General features: G+C 42.2%; 1 protein-coding gene across 3 annotated transcripts in view; it reads right to left on the bottom strand.

Annotated features, from left to right (window-relative positions):
• Positions 1-981: 981 nt before the first annotated feature.
• LMAN1 (lectin, mannose binding 1) overlaps positions 982-14,065 on the bottom strand; it is a 33,993-nt gene continuing 20,909 nt past the window's right edge. For 2 of the 3 annotated variants that reach the window (XM_040478669.1, XM_040478666.1), the window contains exons 11-13: positions 9,572-9,725; positions 4,577-4,698; positions 982-4,279 (exon numbers count right to left, since the gene is read on the bottom strand). In XM_040478669.1, the coding sequence (XP_040334603.1) occupies positions 4,243-4,279; positions 4,577-4,698; positions 9,572-9,725 (313 nt within the window). In that variant the 3' untranslated portion in view covers positions 982-4,242. The remainder of the gene's footprint in view (positions 4,280-4,576; positions 4,699-9,571; positions 9,726-14,065) is intronic. The other variant, XM_040478668.1, reaches the window with a different exon arrangement.

Below are 14,065 nucleotides of genomic sequence, written 5' to 3'. Positions count from 1 at the left end.
CCCCAACGCCCCGAGCGAACTCCTCAGCCTCTAACTGGCGCCCAGGGTCTATCTGTGCATAGCCTGCTCTCGACCACCCCCTCCCAGCAGGCATACCGATCGGGCGTGACTGTCGTCTCCCCCGATTTCTTTCAAACCCATCGAATTGATTTACATCTCTTAGTTAATTCTATCCAGTATTTCTGCGTGTTCTAGCAGAAGAGGGTCTACCATTTTCTGAGACCACTTCAGAAGACTCTTTTACAACGCTCCCAACCTGGGGAGCCAAGTATAAAGAAAGTGAAGGTCATGCTTCGTAAGCAGCAGAGCCAAGATTTAAACCCAGTTCTGGGGGCACCTGGGTGGCTCAGTCGGTTAAGCGTCCGACTTCGGCTCAGGTCACGATCTCCAGGTATGTGAGTTCGAGCCCCCCGTCAGGCTCTGTGCTGACAGCTCAGAGCCTGGAGCCTGTTTCAGATTCTGTGTCTCCCTCTCTCTGACCCTCCCCCGTTCATGCTCTGTCTCTCTCTGTCTCAAAAATAAAATAAATGTTAAAAAAAAAAATTTTTTTTTTAAATAAACCCAATTCTGTCTGACACCAAAGCCCTGTTCTTTCCTTTTAATACTACACGGGCTCTCAAAATTGGAATTACTTGGCTAAATAAATGGTGCTTGCCAAAGGAGATTAAAGTACTTTTTAAAACTGCCATTAGTAACGATTAAGAGTTCCAGCTTAACTACACTTTTACCAGTATTTGGTTATTAAAGGTGAAAGCATCAAATGCACTGTTTTAATTAGTTTGTGTTTTTCATTACCAGCAAGGGTAAGCTGTACCCATTTTCATTTCTACTTCTCTTTTTACGCTTCCGTGCGTTGATTCTGCATGAGGGAGGCCGCCTAGGGTACGGCACAGAGCAACAGATAAACACGATCACAACCAGGGCCTACTTGGAAAAGAAGTAACTCCTTATTACCCGAGATCAAGGAAGGAGAAAAGTAAATTTACTAAAATATTTCTTTATTTGAATAAGGTCAATGTCATTTCTCGAATTTCAGCTAGCATCAAATAACAATCAGAAAAAAAAACACTTGACAAAATGTTATCCAATCGAAATTACCAGTGGATAGAAAACCCTTTTAAACTTTAAAAGAAATATATTAAACAGGCAAACATACAGGTCTAAAAAGTTGCAAGTGGTGATTTTACATTAGATCTTATAAATAAAAAACCCCCCCATATAGTCGTTTGTTCACTATCTCCCTGCAGTAAGCACATGGACAGGAAAAGATCATCACATCTTAATATTCACAACTGCTATTGAAATTCTTTACAAAGATCGTTATCTCTGCAATGCATCGGGTCAGGCAACCCCTTGTTCAAGTAATTTCTGTTTTCCCCAAGTTATCAAAAAGGACAATTGTCTGAGATAAAATGCCACGAAATTTGCAATCAGGAAAGCAAAAGGCTTTAGCAGGCGGACTCTGAGATGGGAGTTTTCACGGCTTGACCATGATCTGGTGATTCTGGAAGTTTAAAAGCCATCAACCAAAGTGCCGAGAGCTACAGGCAACAACCTGGGTTTGGCGTGTGGCTATTGATAAACCAAGAGTTTTAGTCAAAAGGACCTTACTTGTTAATTATAACAGAATCAGTGCACGTTTGCTAATGTCATTGATGATGACAACGTTATATTATGCTCTCAGCTCAGCTTTAAACCAAAAGAACGAAAGACTTCTTTTTTTGCATTCCTCATCCCGGTGGTTCTCAGACATGAGTGCGCTCGGAATCAGCTGAGGTGCTTGTGGAACACGACATCCTGAAGCCCCGCCCCTGAATTCTGATGCAGGTGCCTTAGAACGGAGCCCCGGAATCTGCATTCTGCACAAGCACACCGTGACCCAGATGGTCCACGGACCACACTCTGAGAGGCGCTGATGAATACCTCCTTGAATACCTCCAAAACATCGTTTACTGTCTGAGGCTTCACAGGGAAGTTTCAAGCTGAGTAAGACATTTGAACAATCAGAGCACAAGTACATATGTTAAATAAAAGCACTAGCCACGGTGTAATTGGACTTCTTTTTAAAAGTGGCATCGTAAGCACAATGAGTTGCACTAAAAATTTAAAATCAATTTTGTTTTAATCCAAGGCACCTGTAAAATACTTGCTGGTGTGAGAGAAGTCAACAAATTCAATTATACAAAATAGTACAGAAATGAAAGGATCCTGGCAGTGACTGATTTCTCCACAGAGCGAATATTTTTCTTCAGAAAGGAAGCTACCTGAAGTCTGTGATTTGGAGTAAAAGAAACCGAATTTCAAATGATATGACGAAGAGCCTGTGCGAACTGCTTTACAAAGTGATTTTCAAGTACATGAAATTACTAAGTAAAGGAGAAAAAGGTGCACGCGCTCTCGTAGACGCGGCCCCCCCCCCCCCCGCCCCGGGTCAGGAGCGGCCGCACGGCCCCTCCGCATGCGGCTGACACGGGGCACACATGTCCGGTTTTCCTGCTGGACGTCCGGGCACGTGTGACCGCGGTTTTGTAACACTGGACAGTGTGTGTGCAGCCTTCCATCTCAAGAGGACCTCCCAACTGTCACAGCCTGCGACCTCAACATGCTTCGGAAGGGTTTTGTCTTTTTGTTTTTCTACAAATTAAAAGCAAATTCTGTGATGATGTCTCTGAAACGTGAATTTCAGAATGTTACTGCTACCAAGGACACACATCAGAGAAGCATGTTCTCTGTGAAAGTGACCCAAGCGGAGTGGGCAGTTACCAGAATATTCTCGTTCAGCGTTCCAGGATGAACGTTAACCTAGAAAGCAAGGCTAGGACTGTGTGCGTATACAGTATGGAGCAGGTACTGCTGAAATGCAGAGTTTCCCACAGCCTTCGTAGAGACTTTAGGCAGTTAGCCCAATCTGTGGATGACATTTGAGAACAAATTCAGGAAGGTCCGGAAGAGTGAAACAGTACTGTTTTGTAACACAGTATTATTTTGGCTTCTGTGACAAAGGACAGATAACTACTGAAGAGTATTCTGCAGTAAAATAGTAAAAAATAGGTCTACGTCAGCTGTGAAAATGTGAGGTCTGCATTTTAAAATGTCCTTTACCGACCGTTTCTAGAATACCTAGAACAACTATGTACAAAGACTACAATAACCCCTTCCAGTCTGACATTTCAAGGTCCAGCTTCCTCACAAGTGCTTCACAATATCCTTAGTTCTGGCATTAAAAAAAAAAAGAAATCGGAACTATTAATTCTATTTTTCAAATGTTGCCTTCAAAATCTTAACACTGCTTCTACTACAGACTCCTTGATTTAAACGACACCAGATGATATGGAGTCACATTAACCAAAACGTAGTGCTAGGTTTTGTGAACTTGACCCTCAGGACATGCCATCAGAGCTGAATTTACACACTGTACAACATGCCAGAAATAAGTTCCTTAAATTACAAATAACCTGGAAATCGTTTTCATAATATTGAACGGACACTGTTGGAATGCAGGCGTCCGAGAACGTGAGCAGCCGTGAAATGAACGTTACCAGGCAGAAGACCTATAAAAACCATAATCAGAGGAACGTTTTCACCTAAACGGTTTTTCAGGCAAAGAGCAGCTATTAACTTTCTTCCGAAATTCCCTTTAAAAGTGAAATGTATCATGGATAATCGGAGGGAAAAATACTTCAACACTCTGAAGCCTATTCTCTAGATCCTAAAGCTCTCAGACAAAATATTCTTTGATTTCAAAGGGAACTGCATTTAAAGGACTGCAGGACTGGGTCACAGAGTGGGAAACTCTGATCTCTAACAAAAGACTCTGGTTACAAAATGGACATGAAGGGGAGCTCTTAGACCACAGAGTTGGTGGGGGGGGGGGGCAGGAGGGCAAGTGTATTTATGTTAAATAAAGAAACCTCCAGCACTGGAGACGTCGTAGGGGTAACTTTCACATCTGGAGGGTGCCCCCAGTTTCTATTATTTACCATCTTTATCAATATTCTGTTCAGTGGCTGTATTCTACTGGCCAGAAATTCACTGAAATTTAAATAGATTTATGTACTATGCACAAATTTACATGTGGTTGTCTTTGTTTTAAGGTTTATTCTTACCGCAAATCAAGGTTTAAACAGTTATTTTATACAAAATTTAATAATTTAGACTATGAAGCAATTTAAATACTTAAATTCCCTCAAAAAGACAACATTTTGTACACACATACATGATGAACACATAGGAAAATGGTGGTCAAAAGAATTTTTTGGCAGCTGCTTCTTGCTGAGTCCTAAGGAAAAAGAGAAAGAAGAAAAACCTGAAAGTTCTGTATGTTTTACTTTAGAAAGAACAGGACTGTTTAAAGTTGAAATACACATTGTCTTTTGGAGTAGAAGATGCGCTAAGATAAACATACGAATATTCTATACGTGCGCTCCCACATGCCTGAAATAGACTAGAAACAACATCTGCTTTGTGTAAACTGAATTCTGTAAGTACTGAAAGCTCTGGAATGAGCACTGAGGACTCTGAGCATTTAAACTTAAACAAGTACAGAAAAATGTTCAGTTACACGTTAGAGACTTACCTATACATGATATAACCCACGAATAACACCGTTTGTACCACTACAAATATAACAAAGTGCATCGTAGATAAACACGATGGAAATGGTGGTAGTTCTGGGCATTTCGGCCTTTCATTTGATGGCTGTAAGGCAAAAGGACTCTGTGTTATGGTTAGTCAAATTGGTATTTTAGAAAAAGAAGTAAATGTGCGATCTTTACAAAATTCATGGTGAACTACATAAACTAAAGCATTTCATTTATTCATCCCATAAATATCTTCCACCCCCGTAACTTTTACCACCTTTTAAAGTTCATTTATTTATTTTTTTAGTAATCTCTACACCCAACGTGGGGCTCAAACTCATGACCCCAAGATCAAGAGTCTCGTGCTCTTCGGAGTGAGCCAGCCAGGCGCCCCTACCACCTGACTTTCTGAAAGAGTAGATGATACTGGAAGGCATTCCACCTTCGCGGTCCAGTCACTAACTCGTTGCCATCTGGCCCGAATCGTCATCACAGTGACGATGAATATTTTGTGCTCTTGACGGTCACAAACCACGAATTCCCTGGACACATCCGGTTTATACTTGCTGTACTAGAGTAATTATCAACAGTATCCCCTTCTCAAAAGTGTTCTGGTTCAGGCAATTACATGGTCACATTCTTCGGCACCAACACTGTGGTTGGTCATGCGGCTGCCAACATTCTTCGGTACGTGTGTATCCACGGCATCAACCTGGTCATTGCAACACAGGCTGAAGCTGGGAGAAAAAATAACCTCAAACGGAGCTAAGGGAATAGGCGATAATGCTTTGGATGAGAGGTGATGGTCAGTAAGAAAACTATTAAGTCATTTTTGAAAAATATGTATACGCAAGACACATATAAAAAAATAGTTAAGAAAGACAGTATCTAAAAATATAAAGGAGACAAGATTACATGTTAAAGACCTAAGTTCTTCCCTTCTACCACATACTAGCTAATGACCTCAGGAAAGTTATTTAACATATTAATTTTCTTTCCTAAAAAACAATAGGTATTTTTTAAAAATCTGGTATTAGGACTTCCAGGAAGGTAGACTACATAATATGGACCAACTCACAGAAGACAACTGGCAGACCTAGAAACAAATCCAATCTAAAACGAACACCTGTCTGGGGGCGCCTAGGTTGAGCGTCCAACTCTTGATTTCAGCTTAGGTCATGATCCCAGGATTGGGCGATCGAGCCCCGAGGCAGGCTCCATGTGGAGTATAGAGCCTGCCTGAGATTCTCTTTCTTTCCCTCTGCCCCTCTCTCCTGCTCATACGCGCGCGCTCTCCCTTGAGTACAACAACAAAACAAAAGACACCTGTCTGCAGGCAAAGGCAGCAAACAAGATAGCAAGAAATTAAGGGATCAGCATTTTAGGGGGAAAAAAAGGCCAAAGGAAGACAACTTTAAGTCCATGGATCACGGCTCAGTGGCTCAGTCGGTTAAGCACTGGACTTTGGCTCAGGTCACGATCTCTTGGTTTATTGAGTTCAAACCCCACATCAGGGTCTGTGCTGACAGCTCAGAGCCTGGAGCCTGGCCTCAGATTCTGTGTCTCCCTCTCTCTGCCCCTCCCTTGATTATGCTCTTTCTCTCTCTCTCTCAAAAATAGACATTAAAAATTTTTTTTAAATTAAAAAAAAAAATGGGTCAGAGAAGAAATTAAAATGGAAGTTAAAAAAACGTTTATCGAAAGATTAATATAAATACTCCATATAAAAAATTATGGGATAGGAGGAACATTTTCTGCTTCCACCTCTGAAGGGCTGACTAGGAACAGCTCTGTCACCTTGACAACAAGACAAAATATACAAAACACCTGTTTACAAACACCGGCCACAGGCAGTGGCCCGGAGGCAGATTCTGCATACAGGGGGGGCCCCCAGAGAGAAGCGAGTGGTCCTACTGAGCTAAGTCAGATACTGTATTTTAGGGACGCTAAGGTGGCTGTATGCGACAGAATATGAAAAAGGATAACAGCAGAGACAGAAGTCTCTGAAGTTTGCAGAAGAGTCCTTCAAATCTTTGGCTGAATCTAATCTGTACGTGCGTGGTGCAAAACTCCACGTGGGTAGGGGAGAACTACTCCAAGCAAGAGGCCAGACAACTCCCAGAGCTCACGGGAAGGGCCGGAACAGTCTGTTTTCCCACCAGCCAGCCAGAGACACCACTATAGTGGGGAGAAATGAACTCTTAGACTGGCAGTTCTCAACCAGGGGCAGTTCATTTGGCCAGAGGACAGCTGGCCACGTCTGACGACATCTCGACTGTCACGACTGGGAAGTGCCACTGGCACCCAGTGGGTAGAGGCCAATAACACACAGAACGGTTTCCCACACACAAAAAAGTTTGTGGTGCAGAATATCAACGGTGCTGAGAAATCCTAACCAGACCCATCCTAAAAGGTATGCTTAAAAAACATACCTTGAAGAGATCAAACTAACCCCCCAAACTTAACTGTAGACCACAACAAAGTCGAATACTATTTAAAGGAATACAACAAAATCCAACAACCAGTAACATAAAAGTAGCAACGTTCAGCATCCAATGAAAAATTACCAGGTATGCCAAGAAGGAAACTTGACCCAGTCTTAGGAGAAGAATTAATCAATAAAAATAAACCCAGAAATGACACAGATGATGGAATTACCCAAGAAAGACATTAAAACATACCGTAAACATGTCTGGGCTTACGAATGTAGAGAAAAATACAAACATGATGAGGAAATGGAAGATATAAAAAAAGGGACCCAAATGGAATTTCCAGAGACTAACACACAAAAAGATACTTTGGAGGAAATTAGCAGGACATTAGACACTGCAGAAGAAAACATCAAGAAACCCGAAGACGTGGCAATAGAAGTGATCCACAACTAAAAAAAGTCCAACAGAGGTGCATTTGAGCAGCTCAGTTGGTTCAACATCTGACTCTCGATTTTGATTCCTGCGTCGGGCTCGGAGCTGACAGCAGGGAGCCTGCTTGGAATTCTCTCTCCCTCTCAAAGTAAACAAACACACATTAGAAGAAAAGAAAAGAAAAAGTCTAACAGGAAAAAAAAAAAAAACCTGAAAGAAACATGGCTAAAAATTTTCCAAATTAAAGACAGCTAGAAATGCATAGAACCAAGATATTAAGCCCCAAGCAGAAGAAAAACAAAAGCAAAGCATATCATAATGAAACTGCTGAAAATCAGTATTAGATTAAAATCTTAAAAGCAGAAAAAAACACACTGGGCACAGAAAAACAAGACTGACAGACTTCTCGTTAGAAATTATCATATAAACTATGATGCAATCACACAATGGGGCTCACGTGGCTATAAAAGCAGTAAGGAAGCTCTGCACACTCCTGTGGCCGTGTGGAGAAGGGAAGAAAGCAGGGAGAAGACAGACGCACAGTATATGCTACCATCCGTAAGAGTAGGGGAAGATTTGACAATGGTTTCTGATTATATTAGGAAAAGAAACAATGGAGGGAGAAACTACAGACCGCCCCCCGCCCCAATTCATTTCTCTCATTATAGAAGTAGCTTGAGCATCTTTTCATACATGTACAAGCTTTCACTTTTTTTTTTTTAATGATTAAAAAAAAATGTTTATTTAATTTGAGACAGAGGGCGAGAGCATGAGCAGGGGAGGGGTAGAGACAGGGAGAGAGAGAGGATCCCGAGTAGGTTCTTCAGTGTCAGAGTGCAGAGCGCAGAGTCCGATGCGGGTCTCGAACTCACAAACTGTGAGATCACGACTGGAGCCGAAATCAGAATCAGATGGTTAAGTGACTGAGGCACCCAGGTGCCCCAGTACAAGCTTTTCCCATGAACACCATTCATTTCTCCAGCACATTTTTAATTGGGTTGTTTCACACTGAATTTTTAGTGTTGGTCATTTTGAGGAGACTGGATCACAAGAGGAAGCGGCAAGTGCTACAAGCACTTGTGAATTTGATAAGGGGTTTGAAGGGCAGTAAGGAAGTTAAGGAAAAACTTCCAAGCGAAAGACTTACAAGCACCACAGGCCCATTGTCCAGTGTCGTCTCTTATGCACATCCAACTTGGAAAACTGTTACCTATTTTTATCGTTATGGCCAATCTCTAAAAACGTACCTGGGGCTTATAATTAAAAAACAGGCCTAAGAAAGTAAAATACCTCTCCCCGCCCCCCGAAAAAAAACCAGAAGAACTTTTAAAAAGTGCACGAAGTAAGACAGGAAAAGCTATTGGAAAAAAGAAGAGTCTGGCCTAAAGAAAGGCCACAGTCAGCCAGCATCAGACCTGTGCTTCCCACAGCCCAGGCAGAGACACGGGGGCTACTCAGCAGCCGTGAGTCTTGCTGTGTCTCAGTGAAGGGTCAAGAGATACCACTTTAAGCTGTTTATCTGACACCACTGCTGAAAATAAGACCTTTTTTTTTTTAAAGGAAAATTTACGGCAAGAATCTAGGAAAATAAGTCAGAAACTGCGACAGCTCCAATGATAGGAATAACAAGTTTTTTTAAAAATTCTATTCAGTAGGGTGTGGGAGCATGGAACATATAGACATTTGGATCGTATGGAATAATTTCACCTTAAATATTAAAAATGAACATTAGTACTCAGTAAAAAGTTCAAATATTTTCAGCAGAATACGTGTTCTCCCTGGGGCTCCTGGGTGGCTCAGTCGGTAAAGCATCCGACTTCAGCTCAGGTCATGATCTTGCAGTTTGTGGGTTCAAGCCCCATGTCGGGCTCAGAGCATGGAGTCTGTTTCAGATTCTGTGTCTCCCTCTCTCTCTGCCCCTCCCCTGCTTGTGCTCTCTCTCAAAAATAAACTTTTTTTTAAAAAAGACCTAAAAGAAAAGAGAAGAAAGAGAAAGAGAAAGAAAAGAAAAGAAAAGAAAAGAAAAGAAAAGAAAAGAAAAGAAAAGAAAAGAAAAAAGAATATGCGTTCTTCCCTTTCTAACTAAGGACGGCTGACAATTATAAAAGCAGAAGAAAAAGAGCTTACCGTATTTCGCTGCACCAAGTGATCTATGTCCCTCTTCACTATGTGGAGGTGTTCTTTGATGTCATTGAAGTGCTGGGTCGACTCATAAACTCCCCCTGCAGATCCCGGATGCTGGAGGCCACTGACCAGTCTGATGGTGTCACTCATGGAATTCCTGAAACAGAAAATCCCCTTAAACAAGAGAAGTGCTAGAAAAATAATTTTTTCAGTCACATATTTCAAGTGGTTGGATGTATTTCTAAGCCCAATATGGTAGATTATTAAAAAAATCAATATTTAGAAATACTGAATTGTCTTCAAGATTGGAAAATAATTTACAAAACTACAACTTAACACTGCATCTTTCTTTTACTACACAGATCACCTAAAAATAGCCACATAGGGAACACCGCTAAATAATTTGTGTTAAAACCAGTATCGTAAATGGATACTGAATAATATAATAGCTGACACTTTTTTTTAAATGTTATTTTGAGAGAGAATGCGTGAGCAGGGGGAGGGGCAGAGAGAGAGAGAGGGAGGGAGAGAGTCCCAAGCAGGCTCTGTCTGCACTGTCAGCGTACAGCCCGACGCGGGGCTCGATCCCGTGAACCATGAGATCACGACCTGAGCTGAAACCAGAGAGTCACATGCTTAACTGACAGAGCCACCCAGGCGCCCCAATAATGGGTGATACTCTTAACGGACTCAGATCTAAGTGTTTAATGTTGTGCAATAAAGGATTAACTCATCAGGTCTGGACTGCACAAACCCTGCATATTCCAAAGGTTTTTAGGACCGGCCCTTGAAATATCTTGCCTAATAAGGGCCTCCTCCTCTACCCGGAGCCTTGGGCCATGCCAGATGGTTTAGGCTAACAACGTGATTTACGTTTTTGTTTGCATGCGGCCCATGTGGTATCAGTTTGACCTCTAGGGGGACTGGAGACTGAGCAGTTAAAGTCAGTTACATGCGTGCTCCACGCCTATGTGACTGACCCCTAAACCCTGGACACTAAGGCTTGGGTGAGCTCCGTTGGTTGGCAAAGCTTTGTGCGTGTCACTCATCGCTGCTGGGAGGAAGAAGCACTGTTCATGCAACTCTACTGGGGAGGACAACGGGGGAGGACAGCTTGTGCCTGGTTTCTCCTGGACTCCACACCAGGCATACGCCTTCCATCTTTGCTGGGTTTATTTCATATCCTTTCATTATAATAAATCACAACTGTGCGTACTTCTAGGAAATCACGGAACCTGGGGGTAGTCTCAGGGACCCCTTAGACAAACGTATTTCTACCTATTTTTCTACGCAGTTCCCTCATACAGCTCTTTATACAAACCTAGAACTTCAACTAGAACCCAACTAAAGAAGCACCTGTTTCAAATACGAAGGGAAAGCTGGCTGTTTGGCACACTGGTGTGTCGGTCTCTGATGTGGTGTCTTTTTGGAGAGTAATTTTGACCTTATAGGACATTTTACTTTATGCACGACTTCAAATACAATTTCCCTGTAAGACGTGCTTCCACTATTAGATGTAAGACAAAGAGTTCTAACACTGAGTGTGACCTTTGGTTACGAGTTTGAACACGATAGTAAGAGACTACAAAGGTTTTTGTTTGTTTGTTTTAAGTAATGGCAGAAATGTAACAAAACTATTTACTAAGAAAGAAAGGAAGATTCATGAATTTCAAGTTACCCGAAAACGTCATTTTACTTAAAAAGCTCTATAAATGCAAGCAGTTTATGTTATTAACATTTGTATTATGATATATCTCCAAGTGTAGGGATTTTTTGGTGAGGTAGATAAAATACGAGTGGATGGGCAAACTGATGGATATGCAGGGGGTCTCCACGCTAATCTCTCTACTTGTGTGTATGTTTGAAAACGGCCATAGTCTGTAAAAATCCTTACGGGTCTCCATAACCTCTTTGTGGCTCATCTTTCTAACTCTGTTTCCTAATGCTCTATTTTATGTCTAGACTCCTGTTGTCCCTGAAGATATCTTTCACTTGAAGCCTCTGGTCCATGTTGCTTTTCCTGGTTCTGACCCTTCCCTCCAAGAGCAACATCCTAAAATGGAAAGCCTAGTTCAAATGTCTGCCTTCCTCTAGTCTCCTTCCCGTGAACCTTCAATGCCAAATGCAGCCATACCCTAAACACACACACACACACACACACACACACACACTTTCTTCTCTGTAACTATAAATGGATTTTCTTCCTCATTGAGCACATGCTCCCCCAGAAAAGGGGGCATGTCTCTGATTTCCTGACAATGCCTTTGACAGTTATAGTTCAATTTGGATAAATGAATAAACAAGTTACCTAACTTATTTCCCTGGAGTAAAATGTAGTTTAAAAACCAAAAGCTTTTCCAGTTAAAAAATGGGCAGAAGGCACGAACAGACATTTTTCCGAAGAAGACTTCGAGATGGCAACAGGCACATGAAAAGATGCTCCACATCACTCATCATCAGGGAGATGCAAATCAAAACCACAATGAGACACCACCTCACACCTGTCAGAAGGGCTAAAATTAACAACACGGGAAACAACAGATGTTGGTGAGGATGCAGAGAAGGGGGAACCCTCTTGCACTGGTGGTGGGAATGCAAACTGGTGCAGCCACTCTGGAAAGAGTATGGAGGTTCCTCAGAAACTTAAAAACAGAACTACCCTACGACCCAGCAGTTGCACTACTAGGTATCTGTAGTGCAAAAACATACCGATTTGAAGGGATACACGTACCCCGAGTTTACAGCAGCATTACCAACAATAGCCAAGTTACGCAAACAGCCCAAATATCCATGGACTGATGGATGGATAAAGATGATGTGGTGTACGTGTATACATACGTGTATACAAACACAGACACACACACTGGAATATTAGCTATAAAAAAGAATGAAATCTTGCCATCTGCAATGATGTGGATGAAGCTAGAGTATTATGCTAAGTGAAAGAAGTCAGAGAAAGACAAATACCATATAATTTCACTCATATGTGGAATTAAGAAACAAAACATAGATGGGAGAAAAAAAAGAGAAGGAAGCAAAACATAAGAAACTGAACTATGGCGAACAAACTGAGGGTTACTAGAAGGGATGGGCTGGATGCATGATGGGTATCCAGGAGGGCACTCGTAATGAGCACTGGGTGTTGTACGTAAGGCATGAATCACTAAATTCTACTCCTGAAACCAACATTACACTATATGTTAACTAACTAGAATTTAAATAAAACTTTGGAGAAAGAAAAAAATTAAAAAAAAAATTTTTTTTTCAACGTATTTATTTATTTTGGGGACAGAGAGAGACAGAGCATGAGCGGGGGAGGGGCAGAGAGAGAGGGAGACACAGAATCGGAAACAGGCTCCAGGCTCCGAGCCATCAGCCCAGAGCCCGACGCGGGGCTCGAACTCACGGACCGCGAGATCGTGACCTGGCTGAAGCCGGACGCTTAACCGACTGCGCCACCCAGGCGCCCCTAGAAAAAAATTTTTAATAAAAAAACAGAGACATACTTACACATGTAAGTAAAAGTTCAAAAAAAATTAAAAAAATAAGAAACAAGAAAAAGTAAAAGCTCTGCCGGAAGAAAACAAAAAAAGAGGGACTCAAATGTCAGAATTACTTAGAAAGAACAGTCTATCAGGCTGAACGTTAAGTACAGTCAATCTCCAAAAATTACATTTGAGTTATATGAACAAGACTTTCAAACTTGCTACAAAATATCTCAAGTGCTTTCTGAATAAATGGCACGTGTTGATTCAAATTTCCTAATGGCACACATGCTCGAGAAAACTCACGGGAGTCTAAGCTCTTCCATTAAAACTCAAATTAAGGATTATATTTTAATATGCCTCAATACTTAGCAAGAACAAAGTATCCCAAAATATAGGACCTCCTCACGAATCTGCATTTAAGAATATTGCTTCCCAGAAGCATGCAATTGCTTACGCATAAATGTCTCTTTAATACACAAAGACTGAGTCACTTAACGTGTTCCCATTCAATCATTCATTCATGCATTCATTCGCCTGTTGGCCGTGCCGACATAGATTTGGTACGTGTTATGAGCCAGGCAATTTTTAGGGACAGAAATGGAGAGAAAAGTGGAGTTCCCGCCCTGCTGACACTGGTGGTCTGGCAGGAGAGCCACGTGACGGAGGCACGTCTAGAGCTCCACGAAGAAGGGGCGTTCATCTCAGCGGGGCCCTGAGAGTGGAGTGTTGAAGGATGAGGAGGGTTCCATGGAGGTGGGACTGGTGGAAGGAGGGGACAGGTCAAGTGAGAGAGAGAGGGGGGGGGCTGGAGAACCCTAGAGAAAAACACCCTTTGAGGGATGTGAGGAGGAGCCACAAGTGAAGAGCGCCGAACTGAAGCAGAGAGGCCAGAGAGCGAGTGCTGCACGGGGACATCTTAAAATGTCCCCGGTGAAAGGGGTGGGAAAGCACCGGCTGCCCCGGGAAGCCCTTCCCAGTGAAGATGGGACGGAAGGTGGTCAGTAGGGGC

This window comes from Herpailurus yagouaroundi, unplaced genomic scaffold (genome assembly GCF_014898765.1).
Source record: "Herpailurus yagouaroundi ecotype Mexico unplaced genomic scaffold, PumYag 142, whole genome shotgun sequence".
Taxonomy (NCBI): Eukaryota; Metazoa; Chordata; class Mammalia; order Carnivora; family Felidae; genus Herpailurus; species Herpailurus yagouaroundi.
The sequence above is the reverse complement of the archived record's forward strand: the minus strand, read 5'-3'. Positions and strand labels throughout refer to the sequence as shown.